Below are 27,318 nucleotides of genomic sequence, written 5' to 3'. Positions count from 1 at the left end.
CCGACAATTGGGAAAATCATAACTCTAGACCTCCTTAATTTAGTCTCCAACCCTTTGTCTCGTTAGTTGATAATTTTACCGCTTTGTAGTATTTGCAGTTAATTAGTTAGAAATATAAATCTCAATCTTTATAATTTAGAAAATTGTTCAAACTTGTTTTCTTAGTGATATTAAACAAATATAGCTAAGCCTTAGTTCTCTGTGGGATTCGACTCCGGACTTATAGACCAGATTATATTTGCAGCGACCACTTATCCTTTTTAGGACTAGAGTTGGGCGTGATCACAAGTTCAGAGTTAATGGCCACAGATTAAAACATTATGTTGGCATGCATGAAGCAAAGGTAGTGTTAGTGATTCATTTGATCTAGCCTCCGATGTTGAGCGTACCTTAAATGTGCTTACCTGCGTCGTGCCGCGATGTTAAATCAGGAACTTCATGGGAGGGAACCCATTGGACTGTTGTATTCCTCGTGCCACGACGTTATCTAAGGCGCTTGTTGGGAGGCAACCCAATTCGTAGTTGAGTTTTAGTGTAGTTAGAATTTTTCTTTTTGTTTTTAGGTACTAACAAGTTTGCAGGTGAGTTTGGGCGAATCGAGCGGGGTTTAAGCGTCTCCTGAAGTACACTAGGCGCTGGGGCTGGCGAAGCCAGGATAAAGCTAGGCTCAACCAGGCCTTAGGCTGGCGACACCTGGCTAACGCCAGGGTCCACCAGGCCTTAGGCTGGCGACGCCTGACTAATGCCAGGTAAGTATTTCGGCCACTTTAAGTTTTTCTCCTTAATTTAGTCGACCTTAGCCTCACATACATGCCCTAAAACACTGAACACAAAACAAATCAAACCCTAACCTCACTTAAACCAACACACATCAAGCTCTAAAAGAAAATTCACAAGAACAGAAATACACTGCATGATTTGCTTGCTCACCCACACACACTCACCAGCATATTGCTATAGTTGTCTCTCCCACCCCATTGAATCCAAGCTTAGTCTTGCCATTCTTTCACACTCATCAGAAATTCTCAGGCAGCTCCCTCCTCACAAAATCTTCAAAGGTATGATTTGATCTCTTTCCTTTATAATTTCGAGTTGGGTACAGGTATTGAGTTGGTGGTTGTTCTTCATTGTTGGTGTTTGTTCTTCATTGTTGGTGGTTATTATTCATTGTAGTATTGAGTTTGTGTGCCCCAATCCCATGAACCCCATAGGAATGGTGTTGCGATTGTGAAAATATGTGGTAGTACAGAACCCCCAAGCCGATTTGGGAGGATGAGGCAATCCTTCATTTCCATAAGAACTCCCATGGCACTAGTACTTGTTAAGTGTTTGATGTAATGCCTCAATGGCATTCCTCGTCCCCTTTGGAGCCTGAGTCTCCGAGATTAATAAACTAGTGTTATGTAGTCATGCACCATATTAAAATCTTAAATGTGGGGTGGCTCACGGGTAGTCCATGTGTTGTGGTTTGATTCTAATATTAAGAAAATACGAGGTGAAGTCTGAGTAACCTCGGCAAGTTGGGAAAGATTATGTGTGTAGTGTGTAATGTAGCATTATCTGACTATTGCATATTTGTGTAGGAACGATGCCTCCTAGAAAAGACACATGTAAAGGAAAGGCCTCTTCAACTGCCCAAGCTAAAGCAAAGGCGACCTCTGCACCTCCTGCAAAGAAAAGAAAATGGGGAGAAGCTACCTCTAGTATGAGTGGCGCACAAGCTGTGGCAGTTGTAGCTGCCATGCGTCAACAACCCCAAGGCCAACGGGAGTTTGGCATAAACAACATACCTCCGCATACGAGGGATTGGTACAGGCGATGTAGGCTTAAACATGTCCATCCGGAAGAAGCTATCCTGGAATGCAGCGCGAAAGCGTAGTATCCGGCGATTTGGAAAGGTATCCAGGATTTGGGGTTAAGCTATGTTTTTAAGAACACGGGGGACATCAATCTCAACCTAGTCGGGGAATTCTATACAGGGTTTGACCCACAAGACATTGAGGAGCTGGTGACAATCCGTGGATGCTTGATAGATTTTTCAGCCAAGGCCATATGCGACTTTTTAGGTGCGCCAAATGTTCCTGTAGAGCCATTGGACCAATTCATTCGCCGGCCTACATATAGAGAGCTGAGGCACACGCTCTGTGGTGTCGACTCTACTGCTGCATGGGTTCGGGATAAGGTAACAAACAGTCACAATAGGTTCCCTAAGAAGAAGATGAAGGCGGAGGCTCAGGTGTGGCTTAAATTGATAAACGCCGGCTCCTACCGTGCAATCATGACACGTTTGTGAGCCGTAAGAGGACCTGTGTGCTATACTTCCTTATGACAGGGCAGAGGGTGAATGTGGGTCATCTGATCCGCTACCAGATGGCATCAGTGAGAACGAGTAAGAAAATTGATCGAATGCCATTTCCTAATTTCTTGACTCGGTTCCTACAGCACGAGGGGGTTGAGGAAGAGCCTGAGTTTGACCACACTATCGATCAGCTCATCCAACAAACAGACATCACTAATCTCCGGCTGAAAGACGAGGCTGGTACGCCTTCACTGATAGGTGTTGAGCGCAATGCACGTGATGATAGTTTCATGGCCCATCATTATGGGATGATGGATTTGCAGCTGCGGATAGGGGGTTGCCCGGCCACATCTGAGGAGAGGACTGAATTGGAGCAGCGATACCCGCTCATTGCTCATGCCCGGCAGCTGGTTGGTGTAGGAGATGGATATAGACTCCCTGCTGGTGAGGATGTCAGCATACCGGAGTAGTCTGAGGCAGAGCCGGAGCAGTCAGATAGTGAGGGAGATGATGATGAGGAGGAGGAAGAACATGATGAAGAATGGAGAGCGTCTGAGGATGAAGACGCTGTTTGATTAGGGAGTTTTCTTGCACCCTACTCTTGTTATTTCTTGTTTTGTCAAATTGTGCATGCACTGAGGACAATGCATGATTTAAGTATGGGGTGGGAACTTGTAGATATTAATAGTTGTTAGCTGTTTTTGTTGTTGTTGTAAGTGTCATTTTCATTAGCTAATTAATTTTTTTAAGAATTTGTTTTTATTTTTAGAATTTGTTTTTTTTATGTTTGTTTTTCTTGTTATTTGTTTTTATTTTTAGAATTTGTTTTTTTTATCATTTTTGTTTTTCTTGTTATTTGTTTTTAGGCAAAAAATATATATAAAAAAACATAAAAATGTTGGACTTTTCCCGATGATGGATCTCGTAGACAGTTTTCTTGAGGGAAATAAGTCTAAAGAAAATACCAAAAAGATTTTTTTTTGTGTAGGTAGTGTACTGATTCCCCCTTGATTTTTCTTTGGGTCGCGGTTCTTTTCCAAGGGTTTTTAGTTGAACCGGGTATAGGTAATTTTAATTTTTAGGAGTAGGAACCACGTGACTATGCATTTAATCACAGCAATATATCTGAGCATTGTGATGCCTTGAGAATAGTCAGTACTCTGGTTGTGACGCTTATGCTCAATTTTTGACTCTAGGATAAATACCTTAAATTGTGGGTTCTTAAATTTGCTTAACTGCTTTGACTGGAGTGTCGTGATAAAAAATCAATCCTGAATGAGTTATGTGCCATGTCTGTGTGAGGTTTATATGTATTATGTGCATTGCATTTAATGTCTAGAACTTGCCCCGTGTGTGTGCAAAGCGAAATAGTTGTCGTGTTCAGTCTGAGAAGTGATATAGGCGGTTCTTTGTTAAGCGAGATATATATAGAGTACCCACCTAAATGTGATGTATCTTAGTTAACCCCGTTGAGCCTATAATCCTGTTTCTTTGGTAACCACATTACAAGTCGTACCCCTTTGTTTGAATCGACCATATATTTGAACCTTGTCACCTCTCATGAGCACTTGAATTGTGATGAATTATGAAAAAGTTAAAGTGTGGGGTGGTGGGTTGGCTTTTGAGTGGAACAAATGAAATAAGGAGAAAGGTGCATCGTATGAAGAAAAAAAATGTATCAATAAAAGCCATTTGGATAGAAAAAGGAAAAAAAGAAAAAAAATATTTATATAATAGCAGTAATGTATGAAAAAAAAAATCTAATGGTGGTGGCTTTTGATGTATTGGTGCTTAAAGAAGTAGGGGGTGAAATATAGTGAAGTTAAGGTGGAGTTTTGGTTTGACATAAGTATGGGATTGAAGGTTAAAGTGTTTGTATTAAAGTGCTTAAGGGAGGTGTAGTCACTTGTATCCAAATGTATCCTACCCGACCCACAACCGACATTACAACCAATAAAAGTCCTATTTGATCTTAGACTGAATGAACTCGATTAGTGGAGTATTACACTACGGGAAAGCTTATGGTACGTCATTTGGAGCATATGAAGGTTATTTTTGGGAGCGAGTGAATTTTTCCTATCTTGAGTTCCAACGTTATTAAAATTCATTGTGTGTGGAACTAAGCTCTTTGATTGGGTGAGGGCACATGATTCATAAAGGAAAGGTAATGTTGTTGACCTCCATGTTAGAGTAAGTAAGTGAATTGTGAATAAGGCATGGTATTTGCGAGTCGATTCTTGAGGCGAGGATGTCACACCTTTGTGCTTAAACTATTTTAAAGATTCTTGGTATAATGAGTTAAGGGAATTGCTTAATAGGTTGTGTACATGAGTGTAGTTTGATTGCTCGAGGACGAGCAATGTTTAAGTGTGGGGTATTGATGTGTGGCTATAATTCATGGTTTAGCACATTACGTGCCTTGCATTTTACATGCTTTAATGATAAATTACACTTTATTTGCGCGTAATGGAGTCTATTTTATATGTAGGTGAATTGGAGATGAAAGTAGAGCAAAAGGGATACTTAAACATTGAAAGTGCGCTTGAGAACAGTGAAAAGGAGAGGCCAGGCAAAAGCCAGCTCAACCAGGCTTTAGCCTGGCAAGGCCAGCGAAAGGCCAGGCTCAACCAGGTTTCAGCCTGGCGATGCCAGCGAAAGGCCAGGCTGAACCAAGCTTTAGCCTGGCGAGGCCAGCCAAAGGCCAGGCTGAGGCTGGCGACGCCAGGCCAGGGGCCAGGTCCAGTCCGAGTTTTGAAGACTTAAATTATTTGCCGGCTTGACTAGGATTTGACCTACACGTTTAAGTCTTGTCCTAAACATATAAATAGACCCAAAAATGCCACTTTGAAGGACTTTTGCAATCGAAGGCAAGAATAGCTCGTGGAGCACTACTTGGGAGTTAGAATCATTGATTTTTACATCCCTTTATCCTTACTTTGTAATTTAATTATGCAAAATACTTTGGATATTGTTACTATGAGTATGAGTAGCTAAATTCCTAATCTATGGTTTTGATGGAACCTATTGAAGGATGATTTCTCGTTATGTTAATATAGATTTGCCACAGTATGCTCTCTATTTGTTCAACTTGTTGATTGAAGGGCCCTCAATTAACTGTTCCTATTTAGTATGTATTACTCGGGAGAGAGTGCATATTTAGGTAGTTGTTGAACAACATCACTCCTAATGTATATGAGGGATCAATACGAAAGGTTTAAAGGTGGGATTAGGGATAACGAAACCATGGTGCGATCTAAGTGAGTTGTACTTAAGGCTAGCTAGCGTAATTCGGGAGAATATGTCTAGTATATTATTGTAATTACTCGTGAGAGAGTTATGACAGTCAGAGCACTCATGATCGATAGAGAAGACTTAGGCAAATTTATAGGAACGTAGCGGGAAGGATTTCGACAATAGGGAAAATCAGAACCTTAGATCATTCCAATAATGGTCTACAACCCGTTCGTAGTTAGTTCTTAATTATTGCATTTTCAATACGTAATATTTAGTTAGTAAACACAATCTATTACTTAAATATTTTCGAAGATTGAATACGTAAATTTACGTGAGTCCAATAGCTGTGATTGATAGGTTAATTCCCTGTGGGATTCGACTCCGGACTTGTTAACCGGAATATATTTACAACGACCGCTTTGTCTTTTTTATAAGGCATAGTTGGGCGTGATCAGTGTGGATTTAATTGGTTCCATTTCAATGGCGAGTACGACTTCATTTTTGCTCCCAGGCTGCGTTCGTCCATTTGTATTTTTCTTGTGGACTCTTGTACCAATAGCGAAAATCTTGTTGAGTTTTTAAAAAATTGGAAGAAGAATTTGGTAAAACAATATTTGAAGAAGAATTTGATTTCAGATCTGCATAGAAGAAGCGAGAGAGAGGAGAGGAGAGAAAAAAGGAAAAAAATATAATTGAATGCATTAATAATGGGTTAGAAGCCTTATAAAAGGAAATGTATACAATTTGTAAAAAAAGCCTAGATACTTTTTAAAAATTACAAAATCGAGAAAAAATAAATAAATAAGTTCCTATTATATATAAGAAAAAATCCCTTAATGTAATCTATAGAGGGAAAAAGAATGAAAGCTGGATTGAACTAAAATGTTGTTCACTTCTGCCTTAAAAATTTCAAGTAAATGATACATCATTTGATCTGTGAAATTTTCATGCGGCGCCTAGTTTTGCGTCACTCATTGAATTTGTACCCATTTTAAATTTTTTTTAACTGATATCCAATTTTTTGAATAATTTCAGACACATGCAATTTTCTCTTATTCTTTATTGTTACCTCCTCCTCCTCCTTCTTTGTGTGTAGCGTTTCTTCTTCTTTTTCTTAGTTGCAAACTGGATTTGTTAAATTTGTTGTTGTTTTTACAATCTGATGGTTGATATTTGTTCTTTATGATATTTGAAAGTTATGTTCAAATTTGAGCTTATTTGGAGTAGATTTGAGCATTCAATCGTGTATTGGATTGTTGAAATTCGAAGAACAAGTTTATGTGTTAGAACCTAAGATCTGAATTCTGAAGTTGCATTCAATAGATTGAACTACTTAAGATTCGTATTTCTGAAGTTTTATTTGAAAGATAGAAGAACTTCATATTTGATATTTGACGTTTTATTAAAGAGATTGAACTACTTTAGATTCAAAGTTTGAAGTCGCATTCGAAAGGTAGAGGAACTCCAGATTTGATTTCTGAAGTTGCATTGAAAAAATTGAACTACTTAAGATCCGAGCGGGTATACTTTGTATTGTGCAATGCAAGTATAACATCATTGGTGGAAAAAGTAGATATATATAAAAATGCCCCGTTTGATTTGGTATATATTAAGGCGGCTTTTTAGTTTTGGTCTGTGTAGATAAAAAGTAAGTCAAATTGAACCACGTTGAAAAAAAAACTAAACTACAAGAAATAGTATATTCTACCCGTGTAAGTTTTATCATTTTCTTATTTCATATATTATGAAAAGAATTGTCATTTTCTAACTTTTTCAAGAGACAGTCATATTAATTTGACCAAATATAAATTCATCACATTAAGATATAACGTCAATAATTTGAAAATAGTTTTACTTTAACTTTATAGTATATTTCCTGTATTTTCAAAACCCGGCTTCATAATTTGAATTATAAACCGATTTTCTTCGATATTTTATAAAATTGACCATTGGAAATACAAAACAATTAGATTAAATAGTGAAGCACGGGACTAAAACTTTACATTTAATGATGTTCACAAAATCTCCCGCTTAATGCACTTTATTTAGAGTAAGATCGTTTAATTTGGAATTATATTATAATTAGACCAACCATTGGAATCAAATCTCAAAGAAGAAAACTTTTGGTCAAATCAGAAAACCTGTGACTGAAAGGTGAACTAGCATTCACGGATATAGCCTTATGATTGAGCAAAGGAAAGTGGAGGTCTGGCCCACATTTATGTGCTCTGTTTCTATACCCGACAAACGCTCCAAATAATTATGGCCCACCCAATACTCACACCCAGTTCACTTTGGATCGGGAACGAGTGGTCCCCCCTTCATTAGTTAACCGTCTTTCATAAAAGAGTAAATTTCACTTTACCTCCTTAACCTTTTAGCATAAGGAAACAATACCCCCTTCACCTTTTGAACGGGAAAGGGAACCCTCTTTGACCCAAAAGACAACCAACGAAATGAAAAAATGGTCATCAGAATTTACAAAATGATATAACAATCCTTGTTCGGATAGAAAACTAGCGTTATCACGTCTTAACCAATTTAATTGCTTTTATTAGTTAATGTCATGATAATAACCATCAACCTTCAAATATGAATAATATAATAGGTATGTACTCCAATGTTAATAGATTGGACAAAGGAAAAAGATCAAATATCAAAAGTAACTTACATTAAGTTGTATCTCGCAAGTAACCTTTATTCTTCATTATTCCACAATTATGGCTAATATCAATTTGAGCTAAGCTTGTTTGATGCCAATATCAAGGCATATGAAAAAAACAAAGTCGAATTCTCCTTTTTATGGTGCGCGCAGAGTTATCTGTAGCGAAGTAACTAACGAGAAGATAAATTAAACTAAAATAATATTTAACCCATTACTGGTCTGTGAACATTGTATTTTGCTACAATAACTCAAAGCTATACTAGCTACTAGTTGGTGCCACACATCGATTTCGTGAATATTTATGAGATTAAGCAGCACCATGACTTAAATCTATTTTCGTCAACCTTTATTAGTTAGCACAAAAGAATTTGGAACGTCATTGAGCCAGATATTCGCATATTGAGGATAACAAGATCCACAAAATAAAAAAGAAATATACTATATGTATTTGAATCAGTTTAATAACAACCAAATTAAGTAATTAAGTTTCTTAAAGTTGATTTAGTTATCTTAAAAGCTGGTTGAGTTTTCCGGTGATAGTTTTCTCATTACACTTGTTAATTCTTTAGTTAAAGGGGGCTCTCTTTCCCATTCAAGAGGTGAGGGGGTATTATTTCCCAACACTAAAAGGTTAAGGGGGTAAGATGGAATTGACTCTTCATAAAATTTCAAGGAAAACAAGGTACTCATTCTGTTTCGTATTAGATGAGGTAGTTTGACTCGGCACGGAGTTTAAGAAAAAAAAAGAAGACTTTTAAAATTTGTGGTCTTAAGGAGTGAAAGGTTTGTGGGGTCATGCCATTTGTGTGGCTATAAAAGCTTCTCATTAAGGGCAAAAAGGGTAAATGAAGAGTTTAAAGTTGAATATTTCCAAATTTAGAAATGTGTCATTGTTTTGGAATAGACTAAAAAGAAAAGTACCTCATTTAATATGAAACGGAGGGAGTATTACACGAAAAAGGCTGGATTTAATTTTATTTTTTTTAATATCGCTTAAAATAGAATTTTCACTATGCATATTATTTGATGCAACAGTAAAATCTATTGTATGGACCAAAATCCGGCTTAGGAAATCAGGCGGGGGAAGGTCGTTAAGTGAGAAGACTGTGTTTCTATTTGTGCGGCCAAGACGAGGTCGACTGAAGCCTGATAACGAGCATTGCTGAGCAAGCTGTTGAAGCCGAGGTCGAGTAGTAAAGTGTAGGAACAATGGTTAGTGTAATACCTTTTTAGGGTTTTTAGAGAACATCCCATATAAATAGAAAAGGAAAGAAGGGAAAGAGGGGCACATGAGATTGATTCTGAGAAAAAACTATTCTAAGAAGTTGACTCTTAAGAGAAAATACAAAGTTTACCTTTCCACAATCATTGATTTTATCGATTATTCTTCCTTTCCACTCACGCGATCCAAGAAAGCCTTGTTCATTTTCTTACTTACTGCCATATTTCGTTGTCAGAAGGAAGAATCTTCCACATCATTCGATATTTGAGTGAATTGTTCTTCTTATTTACATTTATTGCCAATTTTCATATTTATTGCTCATCACTCATTCTTCATTTATTCTTCAGAGCGCGCATTTAATGATTTTATAACTAACTCCGGGCATTAAGTGGACGGTATCATTGAGACGCTTAGCTAGATCTAGATATCATTACGCTTGACTAGGATTCACTTTCCTGTTAGTTTTCTTTTAATTAGTTTAACAAAGAGTGTTATACTTTTTGGTCAAACACTAATGAAGGTGGCAACTCATGGTGGTAGCGGTGGGTTTGTTTTCAGGTGGATTAGCGGTGGTGGTAATTGGTAGACGTAATACACTATGGAATCAGGAATTTTAACAAAATGATTAAAATATTCGAATGTACCACCTAAAACAAATTATTTTTGCCGTTAGATTAAAAATTTTACTTATCAAGGAGATTCAAAAGTATATGAATGTAAAAAAGGGAAACTTACACAAATGTCCCATATAAGTTTTAATTTATCAACCTTTAGCCATTAGTCATAAACTTACCAAAACTAGTCAAGTACATATAAAAATTGAAAAACTAACTAAATAAATAAGGTTCTTTATCTCAAAGAACCACATGCAAAAATCTCCTTCCATATTTTTAAGCGTGAATAGCAACATCAGATACAAGACGGATGGGAAATTTTATGGATGAGTTAGCAAATAAGGTGATGAAATACAAATAAAAATATAATATTCCAAAAATCTAAGCAAAAAAGGAACTTTTTCAATGGGTATAGTTGAAATTCATTGAAAACATATAGATAAGTCAACATACAAAATTTGAGGAAGATTGGAGGTGATTTGGACTAATTTTGTATCAAAATTCGTAGTTAAATCGAGTTCAAAAAAAGTTCTTTTGCGACACATGTATCAAACATGTATCACGCATGTATCTCACACACAAGTATATATGGATATACATGTGACACATAATTGATACAAATAATACACAGTGTGATACACATATCATTTTTTTTCATGTTCGATTTTTACTTCGAATTTTCAATTCAAACCACCTCAAAACTTCACCAAACCATCCCAAAACTGAGATTCAAACTCTTTAAGATGTACCCAATCTATTCTAATAACACCCACTCAAAAAAAAAAGAGCAAAAAATTGACCTAATTTTACTACAAATAGCTAATTGGCTAATATTAGTAATATTTTATGAATTGGCCTATTTTTATAATGAGCTACTTACAAATGGACATAGCTGGTAATTTCCCTATAAAAGGGAAAATGTTTCAGCCTTATTAACGCAGTAAGATTCAATTGATCCCTCTTCTTGGCTGCAACTCCACAACAAGTGACCGATAATAGTGACTGTACAGTAGCGAATGCAATTGACACTTGTGCAACCGTAGATATTACTGGCAACTCGATGATGATGGTGGCTGATTATAGAATTTGTTAGTAGCAGAGACGGTGATAGTGAAAATAGTTGGTAATAGCGACGTGATGGTAAGGATAGTTGATGGTGGATTGGCATATTAATATAATCATAATTAATATTTAAGAAATATATGCTATATTGTATACTCCCTCTGTGCACTTTTATTTGTCCACTTTGAATTTTGCACGCACTTAAGAAAAAAATAAATAAAATGTATAATTTACCATGATACTCATATCAATTAATGTGTAGTCTTAATGGATTTTAAAAAAAATTTGGAATGAATAATTAATTCTAAGGACAAAACAAGAAAAGTAAAACTTTTTTTTCTTGATACGTGAAAAGTGACAAGTAGAAATGAAAATTTATTTTTAGAATACTTGACAACTAAAAGTGAACAGAGGGAGTATATACTTATTACCCATGCAAGTTTTTGAAAGGGAGCCTTGGCGTAACTCAAAAATTGCTTCCATGTGACCAGAAGGCCACGGGTTAGAGCCGTGAAAACAACTTTTTGTAGAAATATCGGGTAAGATTGCGTACAATAGATCCCAAAAGTCCGGCCCTTTCCGGTCCCTACACATAGCGGAAATTTAGTGTACGGGACTGCCCTTTACCTATGCAAATTTTTAAACTAATTTGATTGCTAAATTTGTCAAAACAAGATTACGCAAAATCACGACGAGCATTCAGCTTTTACCAAATGTACATTAAATACAAGCTTTTGGGGGGGTCGGTGGGGTTGTCTCCAAAGAGGGTGTCTACTCTCATTTTCATTAATCCCCCAAACTAATAAACTAATCCATCTTTAAACGTTAATTAATCTCCTTTCTCTCTCTATATTTGTCTTCTTCTTCACTCCCCTTTGTCTCCATTCCTCTCTCCACTTTTATAATATATCTTCATTATAACTTAATACTCCTATACAATTCAATGAATAAATAATAAATAAATAAATAATTTCCCCATTATTCCCATAGAAGAAAAAAACAAAAACACTATGGAAGAAGAGCAAGAACACTACTACCACGACTCACTTCTTCCTCATCTACTTCTTCTACTACTACTCTTCTGAAACTGCAAACGACGTCGTTTTCACATCTCATTGCCCTATGCATTCTTCAATGTAGCTCGTGATCCACAAAGCTTCACGTTTTCTGGTTTATCTTTTTCAGCTTTTTCTTTTTCTTTTTTCACTTTTTCCCCTTTTCCAACTTAAATTGAAGTGAATCTATTCAATATTTTGACTATGACCCATTTCTTACTTGACTGACTTCAATGCTTGAAAATGTGAGTTCTGGGTACTTCAATTTGCATATTTGTAGCTCTAACTTATGCTAATTTTTAGGTCCTTTTTTTGAGCTACCCATTTTAAATCTGCTTTTGATTTTTGTTCTTTTTTAGTGTTTAATATGGTTTATAACGTTTGTTTGCTGTTAATAAGAGTAATGTGTGAGTTGTTTTGGGTTTTCCTCTTTCTCTCAGTCTCTGATCTTGTTTGTTGTATTTATTTCTACATTTCAAATGCAAATTGAAAATGTGTGATGTGTCACTGCAAGGGTTTTGTACTTATTTGGTTTCTTGAATGTGTAATTGTTAATATTTTGGAATGTATGATGTATTACTGTTAGTATATTCACAATGTTGTCTAAACACTATCTGGGGTTTGGGTATTTTCTGGTTGCTTGAAATGTTTGTTCAAATGCCTGAGAGGGCAGTCGTGATTTTTTCTCCCCTTCAATTTTTAAGAAAATGCAACTTGTTGCATTAGTTTTTATAAATTGTCGCTATGTCATGGAAACAATGAGTTATTTTTTCTTATTTCACAAAAAGGGCACTTTATTGCGTTTGTTTTCCTTAAATTGGTGCTATGTCATGGAAAATTGCAGTTGTATTCTGGTATTACAACCTTATTATGAAGATTTTCAGCAATTTGACATGACCTCTAAGTTCGGGCAATAACAGGACTAGATCAGTGCCATTTTGGGGCGTAACACCTCAAAATAAATCTCTTTTCTGGATGTTTTGCATATGTAATAACGTGTAGCTATGTCTGTCCTAATAGCCTTTTGGCCATTGTAGAACAAAGATTGTTTTGTTGATTCTTTCTATTTTTTATTTTGATTTATTTTTGCCTAAACTAGTAGCCTTTTAGTAGTTTGTTAATGTATGTATTCTGTTTTTTATTTAGCAACGAGATTGGTGCTATTTGAAGTTTGACCTTTGAAGGGGAAGATCAGTTACGGGTCCAATGGAGCAGTATGAATTATTGGAGCAAATTGGCAAAGGGGCTTTTGGCTCTGCAGTTCTTGTGAGGCATAAGCTTGAAAAGAAGAAGTAAGAGCTAGAAAACATAGTTATTTATATAATCCACATACATATAGTCACATATTGCACTTCTACTATGTGAAGTGTATATGAACTCTTCAATTCTGTGAGCATTTGCTACTTATCAAAAACACATGTCTGTGAACAATTGCTTTTTGGTGTTTGTTAGACAAGGATTAATTTATTCTTCATGTTCCTTCTTATTTCAAGGTATGTATTGAAAAAAATTCGTCTCGCTCGACAAACAGACAGGACTCGCCGAAATGCACACCAGGAGGTTTGTGTCTTCTGCTTAAAGCAACGCATCTTCTCACCTCCGGGCCTTCCGTATCCTAGGAAACATTCAGGAAACTTTGAGTTTCTACCATATTCTAGAATTTCTACACATCTTCCTTGAAAGAGGTTCAGAAATGATATTTTGTGTTCTATTTTGGTATTCCAAGCTTTCAGTATCTAGTAAAAGGTACATTTTGGAGTTTGGAGGGACAATAAGATATTCAATAAAAAGGAAACTGCATCTCATTTTAACCTTTCAAAGTAAAGAACTTAAATCATTTTCACCAAATACTTCTACTGCTACTTGATGTACTTTTTCATATGTATTTTAAACCATATTATGCTTTGTAGTTGAGCTTTCTTAAATTCCCTATTGTTTAATTTATCCTTTATTTTGTAGATGGCCCTTATTTCGAGTATGCAAAATCCATTCATTGTGGAGTACAAAGACTCATGGGTGGAGAAGGTTGCATGTTGTACTTATCTTTCAAGTCATGTTCTTTTCATTCCTTTGTTTGATACTTTCGGCATTTTGATAAAACATTTGATGTATATGTTTTCTTCTTTTGGGAGTATGAGATTAAGCACTTCCACGTCCCTTATCCTAAATAAAGCATGCAGAAGTATTGGGTAGGTAAATCTGAAAGTGAAATTTGTTTGAAAGTTCTATACGTAAAGAAGCCAATTATTTCTTGATAGGCAAACCCCTATACCAATAATAACTTTTTAAAGGAAATTTTTGCAGGAACTCAATTTGTTATGTGGCAACAAATTTTGATGTCTATGAAATGTCAGAGCAACCTTAATGGATTGTGTTTGGGCACAAGTTGTTTGTCTATAATTTGGAATACTATTAGTCAGTGTTATCAAAGGCGAAAAGCGCAAAAAAGCTCTAAGGTCCATTGGGGCTTTAAGCGCAAGCGCAATTAAAGCGCGGCTTTAATGAAAAAGGCGCAACGGGAGAAAAAGTAAAAATTTGTATATGTAGTCCAAGACCAATAATTAAAAGCATGAATAACAAATATAAGGACAAAGAAATTGAAAAATATTATGATAAAGTGAAATATCAATTGTTTAGTGTCGCCTTTTCAAGATTACACTCATTGGCAAGAAAAAGTATGGCTTAGAGCCTTGATGCGACACTGAAGCGCCCACAAGGCGAGGCGAAGCGCTCAACATGTTTTGAGCCTCGCTTCAGGGCTTAAGCGCGCCTTTCACAACACTGCTATTAGTACACTATGATTTTGAAAGAATATGGGAGATAATGATGCATGTCAATTTGCGATAACAGATTCAAAACTGCCAAAGAGCTCAAGCGCATATTTAATTGCCAGCTCTTGGTCATCTTAGAGAAGGAATCAGCTACTATACGTGCATACTTTTCTATGCAGCTTTTATCCCCTACTTATCCACCTGGACTACTCCCTCGGGGTAGGGGTAAGGTCTGCGTACACACTACCCTCCCCAGACCCCACTTGTAGGATTTTACTGGGTTGTTGTTGTTGTTATCCACCTGGATGTGCACAGAGTTTCTTAAGTGCACTCAACAAACACTCTATCGCTTTTTCGGTTTTGTTTTTGTTTTGATAAGTCACTCTGTATTTCTTTTATTATTTTTTTTACTTTTTATCTTTTCTATGAATCACTTAAATTTTTTGGTACAATGTAATTGGAAGGGAAATAGATTTTATTCTCCAGTAAGCTGTTGTTAACTTGTTATACAATTAGTGGTTAGATTTAAACACACATTACATGAGCAGAGTGGGAATACGACTAGATAAAAGCTGTGTAGACAAGTTTGAAGTAGAATCATAAGTTCTTTATGTTTGCAACTAGGCAATGTTGGGCCTCTTACAGGCTATTTGTTTGTTAGACAAGTATACTGAAGTTTCTCCTAGATGAGGTTATACCCTTTATATCTTAAGAATTAAGAAGCATGCAAGTGGCTGACATTATTCTAGGAGTACTTCTACTAAGATCTCTGGCAAGCTTCTCTTGTTTTCGAACACTTTTACTCTCTTTTTCTTTACATTCCTTTGCTAGTTGGACATTCTTGATTTTTCTTTACATGTGTTGTAGCACTACTTGACTGCTGAGGGTGTTTATTGAATGGATAAATTCGAAGCTTAAATAAGGATTTTACTTTTTGTGCCTTCTCTTGCAGGGTTGCTATGTATGCATAGTCATAGGTTACTGCGAAGGTGGTGACATGTGAGTGACTTTTCATACTTAAACTATGTAGTTTGATTCCATTTGTCTCTAATGACCTTGGATATAGCCATAATAACTGCATACCTGCTTCATTGCAACGACCTCTATTTTCCTTCAACTTTGCAGGTCAGAGGCCATAAAAAAAACAAAGGGCATCCATTTTCCTGAAGAGGTTAACCTTCTGCTCTTTGAATCTTTTGCTCCAATGTTCAACTATAGTTAAAGAGTTATTTTCAAAAGTTGAGAAAAAAAGCTGTCATTTGTGTGTCATTCGCTTCTAACCCGAGTCATGAACTGTTAATAGAAACTGTGCAAGTGGCTTGTTCAACTCTTAATGGCTCTTGACTACTTGCACATGAATCATATCCTTCATCGTGATGTCAAGGTTCGCTGCAATTGTTTTTCACTGGGTGGATTCATATTCTTATTACTTCTTAACTTTGCTGCTCTTCTAAACTTTGTGTTTGTAACATCTTTTGCAGTGTTCAAATATATTTCTAACAAGAGAGCAAGATATTCGTCTAGGTTAGTTTACTCCTTTTGCATTTCAAGCTTCTTGAAAGTTCTATAATTCTAATATTTTACTGAGGGACAAGAACTACTGCAGGCGATTTTGGACTTGCCAAGATGCTGACTTCGGATGATCTTGCTTCCTCTGTAAGTAATGTTATATCCAAAAGATCTCATGTTTTTGAGTATTGTTTAAGTAAGTTATACTTGCTTAATTTCTCAGATTGTTGGAACCCCCAGTTACATGTGCCCTGAGCTTCTTGCAGACATACCTTATGGATCCAAGTCAGACATATGGTCCCTAGGTAATACAAATATACATCAAGTGACACACATTTTACATGCCAGCATACATTGGTGCCTGATGCAATGTTTGGTTCACATGCTTAGTTGGCACTTAAGGTGTACTGACATTTCTTTGATTCTTTTCCCATCCAGGATGCTGCATATATGAAATGGCTGCGCTTAAGCCTGCATTCAAGGCATTTGTAGGTTACTGTGAACCTTGTTACTGTCTAACCTTATTACTCAAGTTATTAGCTTGTCAGCATTTTGAAATGCAGCCCATGTTTTTTAGAAGTATTTTTTTCCCATAACCCTGATGTCCGGGCCAGTTTGCTACCTTGACTAGTTCCATGGGGTACCTGCTACCTCCCACCAGCACAGGTACCGGACAACTCTGTCCTCCAAGGCTTGGACAAATGAGAAGAATCACCTAGTGGTTTTGCCTCTGCTGGGATTTGTGAGACTTCATGGTTCTCAACCCATATCATGTGAAGATTTTAGTTATTGCAGGTTGTAGATTTTTCTTTTGCGAAAGAAACGAGAACTGTAGCTGTCACGGCTAGTCAGATGTCCATGTTGAACCACTAACAATAGTTGTGGAGAATTCTCAAGAACTTTAGATGAAGTTCGTAGCTGTGCATGTTCTAGGTGTTGGTATCATGACTCTGGAGAGATGTTAAAAAGGACTCAAATGTGTAGCACTTGATGGAAACTAAGAACATGAAGTTTAGTGGGGTCTGCTGAGCTTCATTCTTGAAAAAGGATTGAACCCTAAGATATGTATGTAAGCGCTACTGTGTTAAAACACAAATTCAGAAAAAAACTGTTAGAAAAATAAAAGAAACTGGAAAAACAGAAGAGTTTAAGAAATATTCCGAGTCCGCAATTTGCTTGTGTGTCCTTAAGGAATTTTAACCCCCTCACACGTTGCCAAGGTAATGGATTAAATCATCCCAGGATAAAACGGAATAAACCTTCCTGCAACAGTGGCAATACAAACTGCAGGATACCAACGAACTTAAAGAACGGAGCAAAATCACACTTACGAATTTGAGAGAGAGACTGCAAATTAGAATGCGGTATATTCAGAAAGAAAGAAGTTCTGGAGTGTTTTTCGTGTGTAGAAAATGGAGCCTTGCCTCAGAATTTATAGGCAATTATCAGAAGAGGTGTCTGGAAAAGGTGACTTTTCAGAAGAATACGCTGTCTGCCGCGGTTCTACCGCGGTCGCAGCAGAACCGCGGTCAGAGAGGCTTTCTGAACCTGCCTGCCGCGGTTCTACCGCGGTCGCGGCAGAACCGCGGCCAGAGAGGCCCTCTGAACCTTCAGCAAGGTTCTGGCGTATTTTCAGCAGTGATTTGACATTTAATTAATTATTAAAAATAATTATATAAATTTTGTCCAAAAATAATCTTATCGATCATTTGACAAATCCAAATCCAAAGCCAAAGCCAAAGCCAAGCCGAGCGAGCGACGACGACGGCGCGAGGGTTCATTCTCTTCAACTCCTTTTAAGAGCTTTAAGAAGTGATTCTATATATAAGCACACAAATGTGGTTGTCCCTCACCAATGAGGGACAAAGTGCAAGACAAAAGTTCACTTCTTCAAATTTTCAATTTCCCTCCATTTCCAATTCACACTTCTTCTACTTTAAAGCCCAATGGCTTAAAGTCTAACAGTGTAATGGGAGAAAGACACGTGTATGAAAAATTGGATAGTATTTACTAGTGCTAGTTATATATGAAATTAGCTAAAGATATATTTTGTTTATGGACATTGCCTAGATTTAGCTAATGAGCCCATGGAGATTTTCCATTTCCCGCTGGGGCTCTACTGAAACTAGAAATAATCAAGTGTTCGAACAATGGCATCCGATTTTTATTCATTGTGCTGCCAATGATTTCCTCTGTTTATGAGTTTATAGGTTATTATTATCTGTCTTGTTTTAAATGAGTGCATAGGGTGATCATGGCCCTTGTTTTCCTTATAATACTTCAATCAATGGATGTTTGTTTTATGATTCTACTTATGATGTAGTTATTTGGTAATGTTACTTCTAGTGCTTTGAGAAACTAATCACTGTTGCTTATGTGTATCCTATCCATATATGTTCTAAGGCTTTTGCAATTTACTATTCACTTTCCTATTTCTGTCGGATATTTCTGGATGTTGAAACTTATGTCATCATGTGCATGTTGGCATAGGATATGCAAGCACTCATCAACAAAATAAACAAGTCTATTGTGGCACCTCTTCCCACAAAATACTCTGGTCCATTGTAAGTTATTCATTTGATTGAGATTTCTGTTGTCATGGAACCATGTATATGTTTGTATGTATAAGTGCTGCCCTTTTATTTAGGACTGTGATTTCTAAAGGTGGACTTTCTAGTCCTATTGAAGGAAACCCTCTCTTTTTATTTTTTCCAAATGATTTTTTTTTGGAGAACTATCTTAAGATATACATATCTATTTTAAACTTATAAACAGTCAATCAACAGATGGGAACAAAATATTGCAAGTTAACTGGATGTGTCCATCTTCGGTTTTACTTTAGATAAGTCCAGTATATAAGCGTTCCTTATTTAAAAGAAAGGCCAACATAAGGATCTTACAGTTAAATTACGCTAACCCATAAGGGCTTTTTAGTTCCCTCTATGTCCATTGTAGCTTCCAGTCTAATACACAAAATGACATGCCTCCTTGTGTTAACTTGCATGAATGGAATTAATTTTGTCTTTATCATCAGATTCTGCGTAAGTTCTATCACCAGAACCAAAATAGATTTCTGTAAAATAAATTGAGGTGTAAAAGGCGAAAAATTTAGCAACCTGAAAAAAGAAGCCAATGAAAAAGCAGCAATCATTGTTACTGCATCTACCCTCCCCGGCCTTTCTTATCCCTTGGTGGAGGACATATTTCTAAAACGATATTTCTACTTGATGCCATCTAAAGGGAAAGGGAAAGTCTATTGAAAACAGCCTCTCTACCTCCCCAGGTAGGGGTAAGGTCTGCGTACACACTACCCTTCCCAGACCCCACCTGTGGGATTATACTGGGTTTATTGTTGTTGTTGTTGCCATCTAAAGGGAAAATGTGGTGAAAGGAGATAGTGCATAAGTTGGAGGTCAGGTAGTAGGTCTTTATTATTATGATGAACTACTCAAGGTTGTTTCAGGAATCATTATGACGACATGAAGAATCTATTCTTCACTTCTTAAAGCCTCTATTTGCAATGCACTACTCTAGTTAGTAAGGAAAACTGAAATCCGGAAATTGTGTCAGACACGAATTTCAAATATGTCATGTAGTTGTTTGAAAGAAAACTTTCTAGGGTATTTGGCAACCAAGTTAAGTCAAAGTCAGTATGGGTTAAATGACTGATACACCTTTTCCCAAACATCTCCTAGCTCTTATCTGACAAGGCGATTGGGTTAAGAAAAAAGTGAGTTGTAAAGTTGCCATATTTGAGCATGGTACACTCAGTAAGCTACCCAATCCCATACATAATCATGTTTCAGCGCAAATCTCATGCAAAAGTGTGCCATAGAATGGGAACCAAATTAAGATATTGTTGCAATATAATTTGGAGGGGATGTTTACGTGCCTCAGTTACTATGTATTGAACTCTTTTTTGGCTTTATCTATGAGAAACTCTACCCATGCATGATAATCCTTTATTTTGACCACTCTGCTTATTCACTTTTCTTATTTGCCTTCCAGCCGAGGTCTTGTCAAAAGCATGCTGCGGAAAAACCCAGAACTAAGGCCAAGCGTATGAATTTCTCTTTATCTGTATTTATATAGGTTCATTTACGTCTTAAGACATTAAGCTATTGCCTTCAGATCTCCTATGAGGTTCATTAACGTGGTTTACTATAAATATGACGCGATCTGCATGAACGAATTTTTTTGGGATAGTAATCTGTATATGATGGAGTTATTTTATATAAATAAACAGAAGCTTATAAATGCTGTACTGCTGTCTCAACATCTTTACCTAAAAGCAAATATGAGATTACTGGCATCCAGAAGATGCAAAATTACAAAAGCATATCAAGAACTAGAAATTGACTGTCAGCTCCGACACAAAAGAGATTATACTAAGGATAGTGAGCTGACAAAGTCCAGGAAGTTGTCATGGGAATTTACAGGGGATAGGTTGTCCAAAAATATGATGTTATTGTTTGTTACATTTCTTTCTTGTATCTCCTGCCTTCCATGCCTGTGCATTATGCCATAATGTAAGATGCTTCCTTTTGACTTATGGTTCTTCCGATAGTAGAAACATTCAATGCTTTATCTTTTGTTTTTGCTCTTTTTTATTTTTATTTTTACTTTGTAATACTTATGGACATACTTTTATTATATATTCAAACTGACAATTTTTATATATATTTTATAATGTGACAGGCAGCAGAACTTCTTAGAAATCCACTCCTTCAACCATATGTGATTAATACTCATCTCAAACTTAACGGTCCTAGGCGTAACAGTTTACCTGCTTCTTTGCCTGATAATGATGTGAAAAAAACCAGATTTGCAGTGTCTGAAAGCACACCTTTCCGAAAGAATAGAGAGAAGCGGATGTCATGTGGAAATGATAGGACTCTGAACCCTAGTGTTTCTGATCATGACTATACTTTTTCAAGTCGGAGACATCCAAAAACTCCAAGCAGAGTATCTGAATTGTCTGTTGGAAGCCCTGAAAGAGGATCAATTGTCACAAAAAAAGTCACTTCAACAGCTATGCTTGTGACCAAGAATCCAAAAGTGATCGTGCCGAAATCAGCTACCCCAAAAAGACAAGTGGAGCTAAGGAACAATGAAATGGTAAGGCTACAATTAAAAGGTCATTCATTTTACTTGTTTTAATCCTATAAAAGATAAATGGATTTATTCTAGACAACATCCAAGCGGTTCAACTCATGTACATCAAAGTGTGCAAATGACATTTTAAAACTAATAGATTCACTAGATTGTTTCTCATAACAACAATTCTGAAAATGGTTTCTCACTAATCTTCAACAGTGTCAACTTATATGTGAAAAAAGAAGATGGTATCCTAAAATCTGACCTAATAATGCTATTTTCAATTTGGATCTTTAACCTACCTTATAAAAAAAGCTATTTTCATCTGAATCTTGATTAACCCGTTGGAATACCCAAACTAGGAATATATTTCGCCAAATTAAATTAGATATTCTGTGTTAGCCTATGTTTTATTAGGATTCGGCTAAAAACTAACACAACCATAGATATGACAAAAGAAAATATGAGGGTAACTAAATGGTATTTGCTTATTTGGCAAGGGAGTAAAATATGAGGGCAACTAAAATCAAGACGTGAAAATCCTTATTTTCAGCATGTTTTCGACTCCTCGACTCATGTATGAAAATGAGATGGTATTGGGACTGTGACTTTATTTATGTACATGTGGTATTTGTTTCATTAGACTTTAGCTAGTTAGTTCCCGTGATCACTTCTCTTTACTTGGTTGACTTAACAAAAAGGAATTATAGAATATCAAACAACGTAGGTTAAAGAGTGTACATTCACCATGAAGAATATGTGTCACTCCCATCTTTTCTTTCCCCTTCCCTTACTTGAATCAAAGAGAATTGAAGATTCTCTAATTTGTTTCTGCAGTAAAACTGCTTCTCTTTATGATTTTAGATTTAAGCTGTGGATTATGGACAACTGGACTTGATATTTGCCTTTTAAACGTTGAACTTTTCAGGGTATAATTATTTACATTCTGCCTGCTCATTTCTGGTGAGAATGGCAAGATTAGCTTGTTTCAAAATGCGTCCTTCAACTCCTTTAATATCATCTAGTTTTCTTAAAAAATAAAAAAATTATCTTAGTAGTATAATATCTTTCAAGATTTTAGTTACTTTGGTCTTGACTCAATATTTATTTTATCCACCTCGACAGTTAGCTAAATCTGAACTTTTTTGTCTTTTCTGGCATGTAAGTAGATATGCATTTATATGGGCATAAGGGGATACTGACCTTGTAAAAATATGTCTTGTCAAAATAAATCGAGTAGAAAACAGAATAGTAGCAACTCCATAGTTTTATCATAGGATTGGTTAGAACTATACCCATCTCGTTCTTGAAAATTTTGCCCGTGCTACAACAATTAGTACTTGCTGTTTATAATTGTGAAGGATTCTCCAAATCTTCTGTATTACTCTTGATTTCCTAATTTGTATGACACTTTCTATTGTAGGATATCCAAATGGTTTTGACGTGAATTCGTAATAATATTCAAATTTCAAGAATTTAAATCATTTTATTATTCAAATTTAAACTTAGATGAGATGCTTTCTCAGTGAAATTATTATTCCAACTACAAATTTAATATTATTTTTCCACCATTATTATTGTGATAAAATAGTGGGTTTAAAATCTTAAATTGTGTCACACGAGGTGGCGGCAATATGAGTTTAGGTTTTTTCTCTAGGTAAATATGTTGTTTTGTTAAGCAACCAATACAACGTTTCAGATAAGCGTAGTGTCACCAATACCAATAAATTTCTGGTTGTTGACCCTGTATGATTTCTCTGTTTTGTTGTTAAACTTTCATTTTCCCTCTTGGTAATTATAACATGTGTTTACAAAAAGTATTTAAAATAATCAGAAGTTTTTGATTTGCCTTGCTAGCATTGCAAAAGATCATATGATTTTGTGTTTTCTTATCACTAAATTTGTGATGGATTACTCGTCTTGCATAGTGTTTTAGTCCTTTATCTATTTGGATTCCTAGACTATGTAAAGCGTTGAGGCGGTAGATAAAAATGCTTGTCTCCATCTGCATTCAGGCCTAGCTGGCGAAAGTAGAAGAGAAGAGAGAGAGAGGGAGAGCGCACGAAAAGAAATGAAGAAGATAACATGTAGTTGCTCTTGTGTCTGTGTTCTGAAAATCATGGATATAAGCTTGTGCGCTTTAAGTTGTAATATGACTTAATACGCAATTTTAGCCTGCTTAACCACATTTCCCTTGGTGATCTGTTCCCTATACCTGTTGTTTGACTACTCTATGCTTGACAGGCTTCACGAACCTTGGTGAAGAGATCTGTTTCTACAACTCGTAGGGCATCCTTGCCGTTGACAAACAAGGCAGCAGTTCAAGAAATACCTCGAAGGCCGAGTCTCAGTTTCCTTGACTGTATCAAGTCTCCTGATGTTTCTGTCAATGCCCCTCGAATTGACAAGATGCTTGAGTTTCCATTAGCCTCATATGAAGATCCTTTCCATCCTACACGCCGAACATCATCAAACTCTGCGCAAGGTTCCTCTGGCTCACCACAAGCTGAGTATTCAGTTATGAAAGACAAATGTACCATACAGATTCCTGACAGTAAATTTGATAGACTGAGTTCAAATGATGCTTGGCGGGGGTTTGAAGGCCCCATGGTGCATGCAGATAGAGAGGATATAACTGATTCTTCTGATCAAAATGCCACTGCTGGTGCATCTAGCCGAACCTCATCTGACACAAGACGCCGCCGTTTTAACATGTCATCTTATAAACAACGGGCCGAAGCCCTGGAGGGACTACTTGAGTTCAGTGCTAGACTCTTGCAAGAAGATAGATTTGATGAACTTGGTGTCTTATTGAAGCCATTTGGACCTGAAAAAGTTTCTCCTAGGGAAACAGCTATTTGGTTGGCCAAGAGCATCAAAGAAAATGCTTCTAAACAAGAAGATTAGTTCTAATGAACATTCAATGTGTATAAAGTAGTCTTTGCTGTAATATTATCCGTAGGTGCCCAGATTTTGCTGCATAGAGGCATAGTCATAAGCTGATACGGTAATTCATAGCTAGGATCTCCTATTACCCTTACCCCTTGCACATTTAGCAAATTCATGCAGGACTGAGAGGATAGTATGGATGAGAGAACAGGTCTTTGAATCCACTAGAAATATTACTGCTTCTGGATGGGAAGTCCCAATGTTAGCATCTATTTTCGCCCAACCTGAGAGTGCTTGCTATGTTTCTTGTCTCTTTTATTTTTGACTGCATTTACTCAACTTGAGACCAAGCTAAAGAATTTCAGCTTCAGTTTTCATCAGAAGTTGGGCGTCTATCCCAATTTTGGGGTGACATTTGCAGTTCTCGTTATGCACTTGGATGCTCTAATAACAGAGATATTTTAAGAAAAATGGAGTTTAAATAGACAGGATGGAACCAGTACATGCTCAAAGGAGGCTGATGTAAACGGAAGTGATGAGACTTGGATACTTAGAGTGAGCGACAAGTAGCTACAGATCTCTTGCACTAGCCATTCTTACCTCGTACACAGGAGAGAGATCTTCCACAGGTGAAATGAAAGACATTATGCTGGGGAATCAACCTTGACATGCTTGGAGGACTTTGCTGGTTTGTAGAGTTTGAGTAACCAGGTTACATGGCTTTCTGGGACATTGTGTCTCCTGCTGTGGGTAGGTGTTTCTTCCCTGCTAGAATCAGGTATTCCTGTTATCCCATCCATTGATGGTATGCGCTTGCTTTTTCTTTTAATGCTCCAATTGGGCCGTTGCCTCGGTTCACTCTGTGATCTAGCTTTTGCTCTTGAGGATTCTGTATTTGACATGTATGTTGGTGCAAAAGGAGCACTAGAAAATATGGAGTTCGGATTTTCTGATTGTGCGATGGAAAATGGGGTATTGGATGATATGGTTGTTGAAACATTAGAGCTATGTTCAGAACCTTTTTCTGCCATCTTGAAGGAGAAATCCTCTATATGACTGTCATAACTTATTGTGCTCATATCACTCGGTGTAGTGGGGCTTCGACATGTCTGAAGTACATGATAGTCCCTCCTTGATACTGAAAGGCGATGAGATTCAGAGGTGTTCAATCCGTTTTCCATTCTTGCAGATTCATTCTTTATGCTATTTTTCTTCTGGACTCTCCCTTTCCCTTGAATGCTAACATCCATCTTTTCCTGCCATTTAAAGTATTTATCATTTCCATTTTATTGTACACTTTAAATTATGCAGAGGGATAAAAGGAGACCTACAATACTGCTGACTCTGGTAAGCTGACTGTTTTCAGATGATACTTTCTGGCTCTTTCTTGATTTGGGGGTATGTGCTTCTTCAGCCATCTGCACTCTTTGAACACGAGCCCTTAGTTGAATGACCATAAGAGAGTGCATGCGTTTGACCATTGCTGCTGTCTGTTTCCTCACTAGGTGACCCCTTACCAGTGCCTGTAATCTAACTAGGCTTCTTAGTGCGCGCAATGCTTTCCTAGCCTGCATAAACATCAATCATGCTTTCAAGCCAACTTTCACCTTTTACCACTTAAACATTGTTTATTTCATATAAGAGCAGAATATCATTCCACATAGTTTAGCTGTGCATGTTTGTTGGCCTTAAGTTGGGAACAAAGTCCTTCCGATGATAGTAACTAGGAAAGTACAAAATTTGAGGATCAAATGAAACGAAGCATGGGTAAACCTAGGTTGGAAAATAAACAAGAATAGACTGAGAGTTTGAATGGTTACCAAATAAGAGCGGAAAACAGCTTGGATTTTGGTGGCAGCTGCATTCTTAACACCTCTGGTAATATAGGTCTTTGGTTCTATTGGTTCTATAGCTCCTTTTGCTGTTAGGCTTGCTTTGTTGTGTTTCTCCATAATTGAGCCTTGTGTATTTAGTTTGTAAATGAAAGTCAAGTCAAAAGACCTATTACTCTTATGGTTATTTCTCTCCATGCTTGATGATTTCTTGAAACTCCACCTCCTTTTCACTTTTGGAGTTGATGGGCAACTTGCAGTTGGGGTTTCCATACTTTCTATTGATTTCTTTTCTTTCTTTTCCGTTTCCTCCTTTTTCCCCATCATCATCAGAAAGTTTCTGATCCATTTGCTTGCCTTCGCCATTTCTGGTATACCTTTCAATCTCTTTCAGTCAACAGTGTATTCGTATTTTCGCGAGAACTTTTCTCGAATTATTTGGGTGAATGTTCCACAATATTTGTTTCATTTTTATGTGGTGGAGTATTGATATAACGAGGTTAAGGCCTGCACTCTCCACAATATTCAAATGGTTTTGGTGGTGCAACTCTTTATTAGTCATTTTCACAGTATTTGGTTTGCCAAAGGCCTGCAATGAGTCCTCTTTGTCTTGCCATTTGCAACTGAGGTGAGAGACTTGGACAACAGAGTTCTTTTTTATTAGTACTGGAGGTTTCCCAAGTAACCACTTCTTTTGGTTTTAGTTCATCAATGACACCCGAGTTATAGTCCTTTCTTATTAAGGAACCTCTCTAATATCAAAAGCATCACATTTGGCTCAATGTCTTGCTTCTTCACCAATAACCAGTCATGATTTCAAATTTTATTTTGACTTGGATTTGCATATTAAAAATAGCACGGGCTAGCCAGTTTTCGGAATGGTAATTGAAAAATAACCACTATTTTGCTGCAACACGAAAAGTTCCAGCATAATATACTGGAGATTGGTGCACCTGTGTATGAACTTTCAGCATATTATGCTGGAATTCCAACACATGGAAAGTTCCACCATAATATACAATTGGAGCACCTGTGTATGAACTTCCAGTATATTATATTGGAACTCCAA

At 36.7% G+C, this 27,318-nt stretch overlaps 2 protein-coding genes across 4 annotated transcripts; one reads left to right on the top strand and one right to left on the bottom strand.

Moving 5' to 3' along the window:
- LOC109237787 (serine/threonine-protein kinase Nek2) lies at positions 12,058 to 24,687 on the top strand. Of its 3 annotated transcripts, none has more exons than XM_019405614.1 (15): positions 12,058 to 12,232; positions 13,298 to 13,443; positions 13,645 to 13,711; positions 14,111 to 14,176; positions 15,875 to 15,921; positions 16,048 to 16,093; positions 16,226 to 16,306; positions 16,404 to 16,446; positions 16,529 to 16,578; positions 16,655 to 16,736; positions 16,870 to 16,919; positions 18,922 to 18,995; positions 20,440 to 20,491; positions 21,130 to 21,549; positions 23,773 to 24,687. In XM_019405614.1, exons 2-15 carry the CDS (start codon positions 13,358 to 13,360, stop codon positions 24,433 to 24,435), a joined length of 1,827 nt encoding a protein of 608 aa, XP_019261159.1. In that variant the 5' UTR covers positions 12,058 to 12,232; positions 13,298 to 13,357; the 3' UTR covers positions 24,436 to 24,687. The 3 variants fall into 3 exon arrangements, with proteins under 3 accessions (XP_019261159.1, XP_019260014.1, XP_019260587.1); XM_019404469.1 differs by having other exon boundaries at positions 12,058 to 12,266; XM_019405042.1 differs by lacking the exon at positions 12,058 to 12,232 and adding an exon at positions 12,276 to 12,396.
- Positions 24,802 to 26,769, bottom strand: LOC109232287 (protein IQ-DOMAIN 14-like). The gene is made up of 3 exons (XM_019397998.1): positions 26,118 to 26,769; positions 25,727 to 25,997; positions 24,802 to 25,696 (listed from the first exon to the last, which is right to left on the bottom strand). The coding sequence occupies exons 1-3, from the start codon at positions 26,613 to 26,615 to the stop codon at positions 25,062 to 25,064; spliced, it is 1,404 nt and encodes a 467-aa protein (XP_019253543.1). The 5' UTR covers positions 26,616 to 26,769; the 3' UTR covers positions 24,802 to 25,061.

The sequence above is a fragment of the Nicotiana attenuata genome, chromosome 1 (assembly GCF_001879085.1).
Source record: "Nicotiana attenuata strain UT chromosome 1, NIATTr2, whole genome shotgun sequence".
NCBI lineage: Eukaryota > Viridiplantae > Streptophyta > Magnoliopsida > Solanales > Solanaceae > Nicotiana > Nicotiana attenuata.
This window is presented reverse-complemented; position numbering and strand designations above follow the sequence as displayed.

Bases quoted from the DNA above. Each gene is read 5' to 3' on its own strand.
- LOC109237787 (XM_019405614.1), top strand. From the start codon at position 13,358: ATGGAGCAGTATGAATTATTGGAGCAAATTGGCAAAGGGGCTTTTGGC. The intron at 16,920-18,921 runs GTAGGTTACTGT...ATGTTGGCATAG, and splicing joins AGCCTGCATTCAAGGCATTT to GATATGCAAGCACTCATCAA. The intron at 21,550-23,772 runs GTAAGGCTACAA...TATGCTTGACAG, and splicing joins AGCTAAGGAACAATGAAATG to GCTTCACGAACCTTGGTGAA.
- LOC109232287 (XM_019397998.1), bottom strand. From the start codon at position 26,615: ATGGCGAAGGCAAGCAAATGGATCAGAAACTTTCTGATGATGATGGGG. The intron at 25,998-26,117 runs TTCCCAACTTAA...AAAGCATGATTG, and splicing joins CTATCATCGGAAGGACTTTG to ATGTTTATGCAGGCTAGGAA. The intron at 25,697-25,726 runs GCATAATTTAAA...AATAAAATGGAA, and splicing joins AGGTCTCCTTTTATCCCTCT to ATGATAAATACTTTAAATGG.